Source organism: Manis pentadactyla, chromosome 11, assembly GCF_030020395.1.
Source record: "Manis pentadactyla isolate mManPen7 chromosome 11, mManPen7.hap1, whole genome shotgun sequence".
In the NCBI taxonomy this organism is placed as follows: domain Eukaryota; kingdom Metazoa; phylum Chordata; class Mammalia; order Pholidota; family Manidae; genus Manis; species Manis pentadactyla.
In genome coordinates, this window is record NC_080029.1 from 86,529,093 (window position 1) to 86,547,206 (window position 18,114).

The 18,114-nt window shown below is 37.3% G+C and overlaps 1 protein-coding gene across 10 annotated transcripts in view; it reads right to left on the reverse strand.

Annotated features, from left to right (window-relative positions):
• MEIS2 (Meis homeobox 2) overlaps positions 1 to 18,114 on the reverse strand; it is a 196,077-nt gene that overhangs the window by 49,220 nt on the left and 128,743 nt on the right. For all 10 annotated transcript variants that reach the window (XM_036887539.2, XM_036887537.2, XM_036887535.2 and 7 more), the window contains one exon: positions 9,769 to 9,845. In XM_036887539.2, the coding sequence (XP_036743434.1) occupies positions 9,769 to 9,845 (77 nt within the window). The remainder of the gene's footprint in view (positions 1 to 9,768; positions 9,846 to 18,114) is intronic.

Consider the following 18,114-nt stretch of genomic DNA (forward strand, 5'->3'; position numbering starts at 1 on the left):
ATATAATTTGTCTATGGATTTTAATAAGTAACCTATTATGTTCCCTTTGGTGCTAATTATTTTACACTTCACTTCTTTCCTGTTTACTGACATCGCTTTAGTAATTTCATTATGAAAAAATTACAAAGAAAGGTAAGCTGTATTACTTTTACTGTTCTATTCTGTAGGGAGTTTCTACTTTTCTCTCTAACATTCTTCTTCTATACCAGCCCACTCCACCAAATGCAAACACAAAAACACTGCATCCATGGGAACATCGCAGGATAACAGGAAACCTGCATATTTAGTGAAGCAAAGAGCCACACTAAGTCACACAGATCCAAGACCATCAGAATTTAGTAACTCACAGCTAAGGAGGAATTTGGAATTTACCCTATGGAACTAGGCTTCAGGTAACAGGAAGTAAGCCAGCTGTGACCAAATTCCATTGTGCTACTTTCTACACACCTTTATGAGGAAGAAATTTGCTCAAGGGCACTCAAAATAAGCTGTGCATCCTTTAAAAACTGCACTGACAAAGCAGTAAGAAGCAGATCTGCAATTTAAAAGAAAAAAAGAAAAGATCATTTGGCCCAGTGACATCCTTGTGTATTTCACTGCATTGTGCAGTCTCCTCTATCAGACCAGTGGAGTCAACCCCCTCTTTTGCAGAGGGTACTTTTCTGAATTTTAGAAAACAGTGTGCAGAGACAAAGAAAGCAGCCATTGTCCCACAATTTTCAAGTGGAGTGATAACCAAAATCTGGGTTCAAAATAGATGACAATTTAATCTTGAAATGACCAAAATATCAATATCAGACAGGTGAAAGTATGCAAATATCTGTGACCCTCTCGATGAAGGAGATCTATCAATCAATAATGAGAAAAGGACTCCTCTAGCAGTCATTCTTATGATATACCCTTAGTCAAGAAAGGCCTGTTCCTTCCTCAAGAATTGAGCTGAAACCATTAAGCCAACACCATTAAAGAGATTTTCACCTGTGGGCTTTGAGGCTGATTTGAATCCAGGTCTTTGGGGATTAATCCACTGTCCCACCACTTCTTCCGTAATTACTGCTGAAGTTTTTGCTTATCTAAAGGCTTTAAGGAAGTTTGGAACTCAAGAGGTCAACATTAAACAGCCTGAAACCTCATCTTACAGGGACTTATCTAAAAGATAAGCTGTATCTAGAGACAGAACTGGAAATCTCATCTCTCTCAATGTTTACCTTGCAAGGGAAAAAGAGAAAGAAACTTGCATGAGTTCCAACCTGAGTGTAGAATTAATGATTCTGGCTGAAGGCAGGGAGTTAGCTACAAATCTATATTGAATGATCAGCAGCCATAATGACTCTGACTCACACACAAAACGCAAACAAAAAAACAGAAACAAGGTTTTCCATTATGATTACAATAAAACCATGAAGCAGGAAAAAGATTTAAAGAAAGCAAAATTTGAAAAACAGACAAGAAGTCTGTAGTTCTTTTTCTACTCAGGTTTCTAACAATATAGAGATAAAAAATGATTTCCCTTGTTTGGAGAGAATAGAGCAATACTTCTGGGTGTCATGTATTAGTTAGAATTTCTGGGATAAGCACTGGGAGGTGCCACCTAGCTGATGTTCCATCTCTAGCAGTTGAAAAATTCAACACAAAGAAAACACCAGTGACAACAAGACAAGTCCTTAAGATTAAGAGGTTAATAGAACCTGCATTTACTCATTAACAGAGCAGATTCTCAATTAAGTACTTTTTGGAAGGCTGCTTTCTGGTGAATGAATGCATGAGTGAACGAGTGAAGTGAATGAGGATCTCATCTAAAGACTATTCATAAAATACTTATTTCTCTAAGAGTGAATTTTGAGAATAAATTTTTAAAAACACTCTATACTCAGAGTAATGAAAGGGATGAGGGGAAAAAAAACATTACTGGAAAAGGCAACAATGTGGTAAAAAGCATCGAAAATTCAGAACCAAGCTGTAGCCACCAAGACTCTTATTTTTAAGAGTACAACTTATTTTTAAGAGTACAAAACTCATAGAAAGTAAATAACATGGCATTGGTATACATTTTGGTCTTTTTAAGCTTTCTTTTAGTAGCTTCTAATTTAAGAGCACTACTTAAACTTTTCATTTACAAGCCCCTATTGTTGCATTCTGTAAGTGAATCAGAGGGTAATTTGAAAACTCTTCTTTATTAAATTAAAAAAAAATACAGCTTTATTGCTCCGTGAGTGGGGTTAGGAATACTTACTGAATCTGTTGCTATACTTTTTTAATGTTTCCAATCAACTGACTTCATCTTTTTTCCCTACTTTAAAAATAAGTAAATAGCAAGTCAATATCATCCTACTTTAAAATCATGCAACTCAATGAAATATAGACTTTTATTTCTGTGTTACTTTGAGAAGCCATGTAGATCATGCCAATTGAGATGGATAAAGGACTTATTTGAACAAACCTTGTCTCTCTTCCAAATACTTGTATAATGAAGTGCAGAAGTAGGTAGAGCCTTGTGCCTAACACAAGACTTGTCTGTGGAGTTTATTGTCTTTGTCAATTAATGAAACCTTCAAATATCAAATACAGTCTACATTTTTGGCCAAATGTCTTTGCATATTTACAGTCTTTTGGAAAATGGTAACTTTTCAGCCTGAGATATTTTATCTTCCAGCAGTTCTCCTTTAAATATTTTCATTAAGGGGCATTTTCTGGAACTGTTTCAGAAACTTGTTGCGCTCCTTTTTTGTTGTGTTGTGTTTTTTCTGTAGCACTGTACCTTCCTCTAACGAGGAACTTTTCCTCTAAACTTTTTTCCTCTAAACGAGGAACTTTTTTTCTCCCCTTATTGGCATTCCAACCCAGCAAAGAAATATGCATCCTGAGATAATGCTGCCAGCTTGCTATGAAAACCATATTTCATTCTTTCTTTGCAGAGCAAAAGGGAAAAGCACAAAGGAGCTGGTCTAATTGAATGTAAAGGATTGCAGCAGACCTCCCCTTTGAGTCCCCTCGCTGGCATCCCCTTCCTTTATTTCCTCTTTACTCCTTTTGTTTACCACTTTTAAAAGGCTCTTGCTGAGTCTGAGCTGCTTGCCCCAAATTCTGGACTGAATCTCTATTTCTGGAAATGGTATTCCCATCTCTACAGGATAGAGGGTGCCTAGAAATGCTGGTCTGATGTGGCAGTGGACTGGAGGTACAGCTGCCTGGGTATAATACATATCTTCCATTTTCAGGTGACTGTGGGAATTCCATGAATCTGCTGCAGAAAGCAAACTGGGAAAATATGGCAATAGTCCCTCTTGTTGAAAATTGATATGCCATGTGTCGATGCCCTGGTCACCCCCAGTTACATTTGCTGTAGACAGAGCAAAATGAAATCCATTTAAATTTCTGGGCAATCCCTCTGGTTAAGCATTAATCATGTGTGTTTTCCTTTTCACATCTTTTAGTATCTCTCCCTACCTCTTTTTGGTTTCCTCCCAAAAATAACAGCAGGTCCCCCCCACCCAAATGATGATAGGACCATGGAGACAGAGTGATTCGAACGTGTGTCGAGATGACGAAAGACTGGAAACCCAACTACTGCCACAAACTCAGTTCTGCCCCCCTACGAATGACTGTGGGTAAGAAAACGCTCTGGCTGAGCGCAAGACCCCACGGGGCTGGCTGGCGGTGCACCCTTGCATCTCTGCCTCCTTCCGTGGTCGCTGATTTTTCTGGCGTTGGGGGCCATCTGGAAGGGAGGCATTCCACCTCAACCTCACCAAACTGGAGTGCAAAAGCAGGCTTTTTTGTATTCATTTCCTCAGCATCGGCAGTTTCAGCACATTAAATGCTGACAATGAATCTAGCACCTGGCAAATCTGACTTGAGATTCAAATGGATTTTTATTCAGAAACATAGATGTTACTTGGAAATAATCACCAAAGATGGCAGCTATGTGTCTAACAAATGGCCGCGGTGGAATTGCTGAGCAGAGCGAGGATATTTAGTCCATCGGGTCTGTTCCCTGTAGGTTTATCTCAACCCCACCTCCTGGGTGTATCACCACTTCCTCCTTCAGTCCTTTTTCTCTTGAGATAAAAGTGTCCAGCTGTCTCTGCACCTCATTTAGATTTCTTGTATCACTGGCCAATTATTCCATATGTTTACTACAAAATTATTTTACTCAATTCCCAGCTTACTCCTGAGGTCCTAATATTACAATGGATTCCTTTGTAAAATAAAGTAAATGCTCTCCTTATCATGGAATGACAACATACACACACCTTTAAGAATGACTTTTCTTTGCTGTCAAGAAGTACAGCCTCTCTTACCACCTACCTAGGCTCCTACTAATTAGGCTTCAAATCAGGCTTGGGGATTCACTGGCATAGGCCGGAAACTGATCCCCTGTCTTGAAACTCCTCTAAAACACTATTATTGCCCTTTTAAGTGTAAGCAGCAAAGAGAAGCATCTGGGCACCCAAATCCATCTGAACTGATGGGTTCCAGAGGAAAACGATTGCTTCCCTTAGGCTATCACTCTGTTGCTGTCCATACTTAAATCAGAGCTGGGAGGTTCTTCTAACAATGCTACCTTGTATTTTCAGAGCACTTTTAACCTACAACGTGTTTTCACACACAAATCCTTTCGTCTCCCCATCATTCCATTTCACACATAGGAAAACCAAGGCACCTGGGAAGGCAATGAGCCTTCCCAAAGGGTAGGGGGAGAAGGCTAGAAGGAGACACTGATTCCAAAGGGAACTCTCCGGGCACAGTGCTTTAGTCCTGATTGAACAAGCTCCTGCATATTCTAGAAAAATTAGTCAGTGCGACCAAATTAAAACGAAACTGTTGCTTTCCATAAGGAAGTTCTGCAAAGTGGATGTCCCATTATTAAAAGCTGTTAGACCTAGAAAGATTGTTGTAAAATCATTGATGGAAAGGTGGGGCAAACAGGACGCAGACATTTAATATCTTCACTTTGAGAGGCTGAACAAGGACATTTAACCTATTAGACAAAAGAACTCTCTGAACTACCTTCAACTGGGAAGTTCTTTGAAATTTAAGTTTCATGCATTTTTATTTGGGGCCCTGGAGACAGCCTTCTATCAAGAAAGTAGGTCCTTTATTCCTAGTATACCTGTAGTCCATCAGTAAGTCACCCTCTGGATTTGCTTGTTGGTATATACATAAGATATAATTACTTCAGTGACATAAATTTTTAAAGTACATTATTTCTTCCTTTTAAAATTAATCTGGAAACAGGAACTTAACCATTAATATTGTAATTCTAATATAGCATTGAAGAAATTTGCACGAGAACATGGAAATGTCATGATTTCTCTCATAGTATTTTTAGCTGAGAGATTTTAATCATCAAAGTTAAGACTCCTGTATTTCAATGATTACTAATGTCAAAGATGTAAGAATGTATCCCAACAAATTATTTAGGTAAGAACTTCCTCATTAAAAAGTAATTTTTAAAAAATCTTTCATCAATGAATGCTTGTAAGCATGCCTCCTGAGGAAATACCAGAGCATTAATATCCAAAATTTTCCTTCGAAACATCTAACCTTCAGCTTCAGAGCTATTTGAAGCCACTTACCTCCTAGGGCTCCCTCATCTTACCTCCATGGCATCAAAGAACTACAAAAAAGTGATCATCTAAGGAACTACAAAAGTCTATCTTTGTTTAACCTAGAAGGTATGCATATATATGAGAAGACGGATGTTAGCTGAACCTATTGTGAAATATAACCATTTCACAATACATGTGAATCAAACCATTATGCTGTATGCCTTAAACTTATACAGGGATGTCTCAGTAAAACTAGAGAAGAAAAAGAAAAAGAAAATGTATTTAAAGGGCTTAGCACAGCTTGGTATATAGTGAATATTAAATAAATGACAACTAAAAATAAAAATTAGGTGTAATATGTTCATGAGCTCCATGAGGGCAAGAATTGTGTCTCCTCCATCTATAAATCACCAACTTCTAGCCCATATACACACTCAGTAAATAGATACTACTTACAGAGTGTGAAAAAAAGCTATGCATGTAAGTTGTCTGCTCTAAAATTTTAATTCTCCTTAAGTATATCTATTTTCTTAAAAATCTCCCTTCTAGTTTGTAAGCTGTTTAATGACTTCTTTGCTGATATCCTCCTAGGAAATCATCACAGTTCTCCCATTTTTGCAATTATTTATTTTTAAGTACTTCAAGGATCATATCGATGTGTGTGTGCCAGCCCTATGCTGAGCACTTAGCATGCACATTTCTTGAGTCTTACAACATAGAAGATATATATGACTATTGTCCCCATTTACAGATAAGCGAACCAAGGCTTAAAGGGGTTAAGTGATTTACTGAAGGTCAAACATCTGGCAAATGCTGGAACCAGAATTTTAACCCCTTGGGGTCTGTTTCCAGAGCCCGAGTGCTAACCTAACATGCTCTATTACCCTTCGAGTTTTAACCGATATTCAGTCAAATCACACCATGTTTGCTTCCCCTTTGTGAGGAAGCTATTAAGGTTGAGGATTTTCATTTCCTTCATTTTTTCTCCTAATGCACGTTGTTTCACAGTGGATTTGACTCTCCACCATAGAAAGCTGGTCTTACGCATTTGTGATAAGCCTTGGCAGTGAAGTGCATACACTGAAGATTTGGTTACCCTTATTAAAAGAAAAAAGAGTGTTCATTAGATGATTGATTACATATGGACTTGTGCAGGCTAACTGTAGGAAAAAAATGACTTACTGTCATAAGCTCCACTCTTTTCCTGAAATCACATTTTGATTTGGTTGTATCATGACCTTGTGCACACTCCTTAGTGTAAATACATTGGAAAAGCCCATTAAGATTATTTCTAACATTGGTTGCTAAGATAAAAACAGTCTTTAATTCCTTCAATTATCTCCCAAACTTCCTTTTTGCTTATTTGTTCTAAAATTACTGACTAATCTTAACAAGTCCATTTTTATTGCTTCTTGCTCTAGTCAAGTGCGTGGAGCCATGTTCTATTGCTTATTACTATAGATTTAGATGCTATTTTATGGTGCTCCTTAACTGCTCTGACCTTGCTTGGCCTTTCTATTTTAAGAGGTAAGTGAGAAGCAGAAGCGGAACAGCAAGTCTTCCATGATTTTCTGACCTATATGTTTCCTATACTCTCCTAATTCTTTGGGAGCAAGCCTCATGGCACGGAAGCCTGAAGTCCTGGCCTCAGCCAGAGAAGTGGGTATTATTTCCTGGTGGAGCTAAGTGTGGTTAAGGAACTGCTCTCTGACCCCCATGCTCTTTTGCTGAGAGCTCTCGGGGCCTAAAAAAATAGTTTATAGCCCCACTCTTCTCATGTCTCTTAGGCATCACTTTACATGTCAGGACAGTGATTATGTAGCCTTTTGAAAGTAGGTTGGATAGTTTTCTCTGTTTTGAGACTGACTTCATAAGGCATTGGACATTTTAAAAATGTACGAAAGTAGCTGGTGTTTCCTTTTAAATCTCATTTTGAAATCCTCGGGAACCCAGTCCCTATATGAAAGTCGTCTTTTAGAGCTATTTGCTGTACTATCCTCATGAGTCCCACCTTATTATCAAAGTTACGGTAGCTGTTAACTAAGAATTGGGCCTCAGGGCAGGATTACAGAGTTTTTCAGAAGGAAGTGTGAAAATTAGGAAGATGGAATTATTTCATAGAGATGTAGGTGTCAAAGTTTATGCCATATTATAGCATAAAGTATGCCGAGCGGTAGACTGTCACTTTCTAACCCTTGGCTTTCTGAGGCAGATACAGCTCGAATAATAGGGAAACAAGAAATCTAAACTAATCACATCAACAGGACTCCTTGTACCTGCCTTGAGGCTCAATGGCATTCAGAAAATAAGGGTGCTCTTTCCAGGTTCCAACCAGGTATCTAATTGCGAGAAACACTCTCTTTAGACACAGGACTCTTAGCTTCTTTGCTCTTCAAGAGTAACGACATCAAAAAGGACAGGTGATGGATGGAATGGAGGAACACTTTCAAAAAAAGCAAGATCAAATACCAATGCAGAAATAGTTAACTGGCTTGAAAACTCCCATCACAACCTCCCTCAATTTGCCCCATATTTATAAAAATTATGATTCAAAAGCAGTATTAACTGCCTTAAGGACCATTGTGTATAAAGTGGTTCAGTGTGGGAATCAGCATGCTTTAAAATATGCCGGGCAAGTAAGTCTCCTATAGTTAATGCAGACTGTTATTGTTACTTTATTGTTTTAGACCACTGACCACTTGTGCTGGGAACATAAATGAGAATATGTATACTGACACATATTATATGTGTTTACACATTGAAGCTCATATCAATATATATTCACATACACATCCCTGTCTGGAGATTAGAGCCTTTATGCCAGGTTTTTGGTCTAAAGGGTATCTTTAGATGTACATAGTTCCAATCTTTGGAAGAAAATTAAAGTGAATTCAAGTCTGTATTGTCTATGCTTTCTTTCTGCCTTTCTTTTCAGGTTAGCAGTTTATTTCTGCATTAATCACCCTGACAGAAGCAAGGCAACTCAATTTTCTGCTTCTGTAGGTAGGCACATCACTTTCTGTACAGCACTAGGCATGAAAAGGGCTGCAGCTAAGCTTTGGTTACTGGTGTAATTGAAATGCTATCCACACTATAGGGTGCATTAAAGTCAGATAACGGCAGTTCCTGTGGCCAATTTAAGTAGCTTGACTTCCCTGGGAAAAAAAAAATTGCCTGACAGATAAGGCAGACAAACTGGCTAATTCTCCAAGCATGTCTCTCATTGTGATCCTAGAAAAATGAGAAAAAAATGAATCACAGAACCACAAAATCAATTGACCCTCGGGTAGCTCATCAGGCAGCGAGCCTGATAAACCTAAAAGCTTTGTTAATGTCTGCCTGCCTGTATCCCACAGATAGAGCACTTTGTAAATGAACCTGCTTTGATAAATATATTAAGGAAAGCTGTGAATAAAGGCAGAGACTTCTCATTTGTAAATACAACCTCTGCTACACGGAATTAGAATGATAAAATGGAGTTCTATGTAATTAAGTTTGTATAAGGCCTGAAATCCGTGCAAATACTTCCCCTGAATTTTGAAAGAGAACTGTCAGTTCAATTAATCTGAACATCACCCTAAGAATGTCCTGAACAAAATTAAGCTGCTGATAAAACCTGGGCCAGGATTTTGATAAGTAATTCCTATATCATTTCTTGGCCACTGTGATCATTTTATTTAATCCCCTGCCCCTCCTTTTCCTCAGTTACCCTCTAAGCCACATACAAAGGGTGATGGTCCATGCACCACCACAGGAGCAATCTGTCAAATCACAAGGCTAAAAATGGGAAGATTTTTTTTTCTCTGTTTAAAAAAAAAAAAAATCAGGGTAAATAAATTAGGAAATACTAAGAGCCTGTGTCTACATCACTCCTCAAAGCCTAGACAAAAGAAAGCTTCCCAGAACAGATAACTCTGTCTGAGGACTGCCCAGAAAAACAGAATAACTGTCTTCAACCACAGAATCTGTGGTTCAACTGGAGGATTTTAAAGCATCAGAGATGGCAAAGATGAGGCGGAGAGAAGAGTGAGGGAGAAGAGGAGGGAGAGAACAGGAATAAATCACAAAAAGCATTCACCTAGGTACCTTCTCCCCTCCCTGCGTACTACTTTCACACCTCTGGGTAGTCACACAGAAGTTATCCTCCTCGATTTCATTTGTTTCAGACACAAAAGAGAAAACAATTATTTAGAAATCTCATGTTTGGGTCACTCACCAGTTGTTTACTTGGAGAATTGTAAGTCCTGTGTCTTGCGCTAACTGTTTCTTCTGCTCTTCGGAAGGGTACGGATGCTAATGAAAAAACAAATGTTTTAAAAGATGTATCAGAAGTTAAGAAAGAGTCACTTACTTCTAAGAATGAAACCACCGTTTGTGATTTCTTTAGACTATAGCTTGATTTTCCTAATCGAGGCTTTTTCTTATCATGTGTGTTAAAATGTGGGCAGGGACAAGAATGCAAAAACCTGCATTAGCAGTCCCCCCTCCCGCTCCTGCCACACTGTGGAGGGGCCAGCAGCAAAAAGCAAGGTGTTTCAGATACTCAATTTCTTTAATCAGCCAGGGGTGTAAGGTACTTTTGGGTGGCGTCAGAATTTCGGTTATCTACAATCACTTCAGTTATACTAAGGACTAGTTTCAAGCCCATTTTACTCTACTTCCTGGAAAACCTGCATGAAGCCATTATCCTATGCTATCTTTCTGAGATGGCCAATATAATCAGTATTTCCTAGTTAATCTGAGGTTACTGACAGTAAGTTTGGAAAGTGAGATAGTATATAATCACAACTATTCTTGGAAGCCATGACAACTGATTGAGTTACAATGGTTTACTGACAGTGTATTTATATTGGCTCCTTTAAGGGACAGTGGGAGATGCTTACATTTTTTTACTGGTTTCTGCACTGGGTTAACGGGGTCACATATAGTGACCACACATCTCAAGGAGGCAATTTTGAGCAGTGCCTCATACAGGAACTTTAAATTTTACCTTATAGTATGGCAGTAAGAGAATAAAGTCATAGGTTTCAATGTTTTTCAATTCTTTACTTCCCACCACAATTCAGCCACATTTATGTAGAAGCATCATCCCATCATCAGACCACTTTCCTCTCTCATTCTGAATTCAAGGATTGTTATTTTAGAATCATACATTTACTTTAAGAGACACTGTGCTGGCAAGTACATAATTATAAAACATATCTATTAAGTAAGTAAGTTCCTGCTCTAAATTCACTGGTTTTCTGAAACAGAAAAGTAAACTTTTATCCAGCATGTCAAAGTTATTCATGAGCTAAAAAGCCTTTAAGAATAAATATTTCCCGTCAACATTATTAAAAGGTGGCATTATGAACAACAAAGTATTCCATTCAGAGCATTCTAATCATTCCAGTGTTTGAGAGAGTGAATGTTTTTCAATCATCTAAGATTTTATTCTTCATGTATTTCATCTTCTATAATAGCATACATTATCCAAAAATGTGTGCAATTACTTATCAGCAAACCCAAATGCCATTAGGTTAAACAAAATCCCCTGTATAGCAAAAGGGGTTAACTAGATTTGTATTAATATAGAAGCCAGGCTTTTAATATTCTGCAAATGTTAACAAAGAAAGATGATAATGTTGAGTTAATATGGGTTAAGCATAAAATGAAAATAAATTTTTCTGATTGCGAGGTGTTGACACTTTTTTGGCTAAGGCCTCCAGCCTGTTCCTGAAAGCTGTGTAATTACAGAAGGCTTTTCCCCTCCTTCCCCCTCCTGCTTCAAGCCTACCCACATTAGTAATGACCCCTTCACTGCTTCAAAAACCACTAATGGTCTTCAGCACAGGCAAGAAAAATGAACAGGATAAATTGGAATCCACAGTCAGTAATTTGCATCCTATGAGGCTGCTTTGGCCACTCACACTCATTCCTGGCCATCAATCGTTGCCTGTCAGGTGCTGCACTCTGCCACCACGACAGATACTACGCCTCACACTCGGACTTGCCCAAACAATGTAATTGTCCTCTGGTCTCCTTTTGGTCATGGAGATAATGGATGAGCTCACAGACAAGAGGGATGGCTTCAAACTGGAAAGGGCCTAGGGTGCAGATTTTAATTGAGCAAAAAACATTGGTTGAGGGAAAATGACACACACACAAATTCCCAAATCCTTCTTGTCATGGTATTTTCCTGCCAGACTCCAGAGGAGGACCTTCTGACTTGTCATCCTTCTGAGATTTTGAAAGCCTAGGTTAATAGGTTATTTACCCAATGGAAATAAATTCTGCCAATAACAAAAAAATGGTAATGAATATAAGGACTCATTGCAAGAGCACGAAGATCTGTGTTGTAACGTCATCTGGTGTGCTGTTTCTTTATGCAGTTTTCTTTTTTGTGTGTTCAGTCTTGTTCACTGTTGTGACACATTTGCCCAAGACAGTTTAGACGGAACGTGGGCTAAAGCGTGTGTGTGTGTGTGTGTGTGTGTGTGTGTGTGCGTGCTAGTGCATGTAAGAGACAGAGGCAGACATAGACACAGACACAGAGAAGATTTAGATGAGATAAACATTTAGAATGTCAAGAAAGCACAAGAATAGAAAGGTGATGTTAGTGGAGGGCCAATCCGTTCAAGTATGACTAGGAATTTTGATTGACTAACAAGGATTCTTTCCAGGATGTTATTAGAAATTCAGTCAAAGGACCACAAAATAACATAAACAGTACATTTTATTCTTGGGAATCCCTGAGCTGCACTTTCACTGTGAAAGCAGTTACAAATTCCACCCACAATCATTACAAAAACTGGGACTTTACCAAAATTCACCTTGCACAGAGGGCTCTTTTTTTTTTTTAATTAATGGAGAAGACCACAATAACTTTAACTTATTTAAATAACGTTCTCTGGTTTTGAGCATTCATGATTCTATGCCCCTTTTATGTGTGGAGTGGACTGTTTATCTGAAAGTGTTCTGGCAGTCAGCCACTATATTTCTAAAATTAAAAAGGGATGGAAAACAATCAGCTTTCAGAGGAACTGGAACCATGGAAATGTGCTCTGGATTAATTTACAAATATATGTATATATTTAAGGCCAAACTGTGGAACTAGAGGATTTCTACTACATGGTCTATCATGTGCATTCATCTACTTTATTAGAACAGACATCATATTGAAATAATAAACATGGGAAGCCTTCACTTCTTCTTTGATGTACATTACTCAATGTCTGACTGGCTCAAATTTAAAATAAACTTTGGTATGTTTGCACTTGAAAACTGGAAATAGACCGCAAGCAATAATTTGTTGTCGGTTTCCATATTCCTGGATTAAAGCTATAGTTTAGTCTGTTCACTGTTGGGGGCCAACCCACTTTGGTCCAGTGGCCCAGAGGTGGCTCAACTTACTCATAAGAACACATATTGTAACATAATAGTGATGATGATGATTCCCTTCATCAAGAAAGAACCAGCATAGGCCAAAGTTTTTCACATTTCAAAATAATTCTAAAGCTACTGTGGAATATTATCAATGGACAACTGTTCAAAAAGTTAAGACATATATGGCTTATGACTCAGTATAGATAGAAAATATTTTTTAATTCCTTTTCCTAAAGACTCACATGAAAGTAAGATATTATTTTGATTTGAGATACTGAGCTTTAGTTAGGCCTTCTTTTCCCCCCTTTGGTGATTACCCTGGTTTATTAAGTATATAGAAATCGATGTACAATATCATTAGAATACATCGATGGAACAATTTTGGGGCAAAACCACTCAATAATAATCTTTTATGATTAACCCCTCTCCAATGATGTCCAGTTGGAACTGATTTATCATGAACTTTATTCTTGTTGAATGGATTTATACTGATATTTTAAAATACTTCAAGTAATACTTCTAATCATCTTGTGAATTAGAAGTATATAATAAGTGAAAAAATTAATATTTGGAAGGTGAAAATAGGAAATAAACTGTTTATCAACTGGGTCATAGTTAAATAGAATGTGAAGTTCTCATGAAAAGGTTTTCCCTATACACTGTTGAGTGAAAATAGGCAATTGTAGAACATGCATTACCCATTTCTGTAAAATAAATAAATTTTAAAAATTAAATATATACATATCTGTGCTTGCAGTGCAAGAAAAACATCTGGAAAAACACAAACTGAATAATGGTTCCTGTTGAATAGGGCATAGGGGTGGGGGTTTGTTTATATACTCCTATGCTGTTTGAGAGTATATGGCTTCAAATAATTTTTAAAAATCTGGTAGTAATTTAAAATCTATAATTAATTTATTGTAATTGTAATTAATTTATACACTCCATGTTTTTTTTTAAACCATAGTAATTTAACCTTTTGAGATACTTAGATATTCCCTTATGCGAACTCTTCCACCATTTTTAAAAGCAGGACATCTTTAGGATCAGTCCTGCCTCTTAAGTTCCTTCTACCTATGAATTTGACTCACTCACTGGTCTACGAAGCTTATTAGATGAGCTCTTTGAAGAACAACGTGCAATTTGTCAAAGTACTTCTGTGATGATGTAATGCAAACATTGAGACAAATGATCAAGTAACTTGCTGGACAAAATCTCAGTTTGAGCAAATATTTGGAAACAGGTCATTATGATGACCACTTCCTTTTCCTCAATCCACTCTAAGATCTCATGTATTGTATAGAGTTAATCCAGGTGATCTTGATTCTGATGATGCCCCTATATCTGAAACCCTCTAAGCAACTTCCCTAAGGTGGACAATGAAACTGCATTGGGTAAATATCATTTATTGCTCTAGGACCTGCTTACTGAATGCAGGTACAAGTAGATGCACTGAAGACAGCCCTGAATTTAAAAATGCGTTTTCTTGGCATGTCAAATTTATTCAGTGGTCATTAATCTAACACCTTTTTCTTACATAAACAAAAAACCTTATGCTATGGTTAGAATATATGCTACATATGAAATTTGAAGATAAAACAAGATATTTATAGCGCATCACATCCTCATAGTTAGAAGTAGTCTCCTTTCTGCTAAATTTATAAATATATATTTATAAAATTGTATTCATAATTTTATAGCCTTTCATTGTCATATCTTATTCACATATCTTGTCTTTATTAAGTATAACTTTCTGAGGGTAAAGCCTTGATTTTAAACTTCTGTATTTATCCCCTACTCTCTCGGTGCATCTAAATATTTGTAGAAAGAATGAAAAAAAATAGGCATGAGTTCTCATTCAAGCTTTGTCTGTTGTTCTATCACCTTGAGCAAGATTGTGCCTGAGATCCACTCTATAATAGTAAAATGAAGAGGTTAACAAAGCTACATGTAGGAAGTAAAATATGTATAGACATAATAATAAATTTTATAATGGTTAATTCTGAATCTCCCTGACACACTCTTCTACCTCCCCCACCCATCTCAAGTTGTCTGAGTTTCTAATCACTACATCAGGATGCAGTAAAATCCCTGGGCTCTTCCTCTGCCAAGCTAACCTTTGGTTTGTACCTGAAGCACTTCTACAAGAAACACAGTCCACCTCTAGCTTTGTGTTACTCCTTGTAAATCTCTGTATTTTCTGGGTTTCCTACTCCTGTTCCTAGTTCTTGAGATCAGAACCACAAAATATCAGAGTCAGAAAGGTCTGGAGACAGAACCGTGGCCTGGGACCTAACTTATGTAGGTAAGAAAACCAAGACATGCAAGGGTTAATAACATATGCCAGGTCGTCTAGACAGGCAGAGAAGAGAGCTGGGGTAACCGCCTGCCCTCCTGACACTTAGTGGAGGACTTTCCACTCTAACATCAACGGTTTTCACTGAAATACCATTCCCCCTTTCTTTTGATTGTACTTCAGGGATGCGTTCAGGGGTGGCCAGCTGACCAGGCTTAGCCAATCAACATGGTTAATCATTCTGGCTGCACTGAGTGCATTGAAGATGAAATCCAAGTTCAGTTAATGGGAGTCAGTCAAAGATGACCTCTTTCCACTGGGGTTACTAAGTCAGGAGAATGTGTGCCCAGAGTTGCTGATAGCCATGGTTAACACCAAACGGAGAGATCCAGATTGAGAATGAAGCCTATGTAGACAAGGGTACAGCCAATAGATGTAAAGAATGGATTCCTGATGTCATTTCTTCACTTGGATCAGCTTTACCTAAAACCAGCCACCTTTTAGTCTTCAGTTACTTGAGACAATAAATCAGTCCTAATACATGGTGCAATTGAGATTATCTAGAATTTTCTCAGTTTATTCCCTTTTCCCATCCAGCTAAAAATGATTGTTTCTTGTTTAAAAGAAAAAAGAAGATGAGGGGGAGGAGGAGGAAGGGGAGCAGAGACACAAACCTTTTTGCTTTCATCTATATCTACAAACTCTGCTCAAATGTGTCAAAGATCTTGGGGATCTGAGATTTTTTTTTAACGTTTATCAGAGTTGTGATCCCAGTAGATTAAAAAATCACCTAACTTGGAAGACTGAGGTTTAAGCATGCAAGATATATGGAACTACGAAAATTTTATATCTACATTAGAGAAACAAAGCATAAGGTAGAATTTTTATAATGTTTCTCAAAATGACCATACAGAGAGTAAATTCAATGTTTCTTGTGTAAAATTGAAACTCTTAAGGGAGATGAATATAAATTTACTAACCAAAATGCCTGAGAAACACACTTAGACTAAAAAACCTTACAGAAACCAAAGACTGTGATCATGCAAAATGACACAAAACTATTTGCAATCATCCAGCTAATTTAGGGTTCTTTGATTTCAGTAAAATTCTCAGCTGCTGAAGGAGAGTGTATTTCAAATACTGTTGGTCACAACATTCCCCTGCATGCTCACCATGGCCAGGGCAAATACTGGATCCAGCGGAAAATCCTCCGCAGCCAGAAGTAGTCACTCCTTGAAGAATTCTGCAGTGCTTTCTCTCCTCCTCTGGCTGTTATTCTGTATATTAGTGCACTTGTGTTACATCCCTCATTGGACTGCAAACTTTTAAGGACAGAGTTCAAGACTTTAACCTTGAACTCTGTATCACTTAGCAGTGTTTCCTTCATAATTAGTGTTCAATACACACTTTTTTGTGAATGCATTACTTCTGAAATTATATTATTTTCTATTAAAAAGGGCTGATGGTATCATGTACGTGAAGCATAAATGCCCAGATAAAAATGGAAAAACTCAGACAGTCATTTAACTGTTTTACCGACACAATTTTTAGATATTTGAAAACATCTACTGAATTTTTCACTTTTCATCCAGGTGTTTGGTGTCATGGAAACCCAGATGTCAGATTTAAATTAGTTGGTTGACTTTTTTTTTTTAATGCCAGGAGTATATTTGGGAGGAAGAAACTGTGACTATTTCAGGAGATTCATTTCCATTTGAGTTCACATGGAAGCAAATAGATTGAATTATAATAATCACATATTTTTAAATTCAGAAAAGGTTTCAGAGATTTTAATACTAGCCAGATCCTAAGAGATTAACATGTTTGGTTGATGTTTAGAGCCATAGCAGGAAAGCCTCATTAAAGAGAGCAAAGAGAAAAGCCCAGTGTCTTCTGTCATAAACTAAGGGAATAGTGAATGAGCCTGATGGATTATCATACGGAGATTTTAAGAACAGTTATTAAATTTATTAGTATCAAGATGTAGATAAAATAGAAACATGGAGAAGGAATTTTTTATGAAACCAGAATTAATGACTAAAAGAGAAAAGTAAGTGTCTTAAGACTTAAGGAGAAACACTTTTTGCATCTGCGAGGAGAAACGGTACACATGCAAATGCTAATGGTACAGAAGGAGTTCATACGTGCAGGAGTGATTAAATTAAGTGATATCATATGCCATCAATGCTTAGTCTACTTTTAAACTTCGAAAAAGTCACAAGAATATATATATTAGAAAGTATTTGTAGAAAGAAGTCAGAATTTTAAGCACAAAGAATATAATTATGTTCCTATTGGCTAAGAATTTAAAGCTGAGCACAGTCTTGTTTTTGAAATTAACAGAAATATAGTCCTAAGGCTAGAGAAAGATAACTTTATTTAACATTTGTTAGGGCGCTTCCATGAGCTGCTTGGCCATGCATGTTATGCTGCCTGCACGGCTGATGGGTAATCTTACCAAATGAGCCAAGGGCCACAAATAAGACCTTGATTCATTTAACAATCATTTCCCATTTCCACACTATGACCAAATTAATATTTTATGGGGCTACTCAGTTCTATTGCCAGACCACTTTTCCAAAAAATTGAATTTTGTGCTTATTTACTTTCCGGATCATTTGTTGAAATAGATTTCAAAACAGGTTTAGGCTATTTAGATTTTTCAGTGAACTGAAAAAGAAAAACTCACAGACTCAGAGTTTTAGAACTAGAAAGGACATTAGAGGTCATCTCATTTGAACTTCCTCATTTTATGCCTAAGGAAACAGGCCAGCTTCCGTGAAGTGACTTGCCCATACTTAGCAGCCTCCTCCTTTTTTAAGTTGTCCCTGATTTCCCCAACAAGGAGATATTTCACATTTAATTACTGCTGAAAAACATTTCTTATGGAACATATTATTT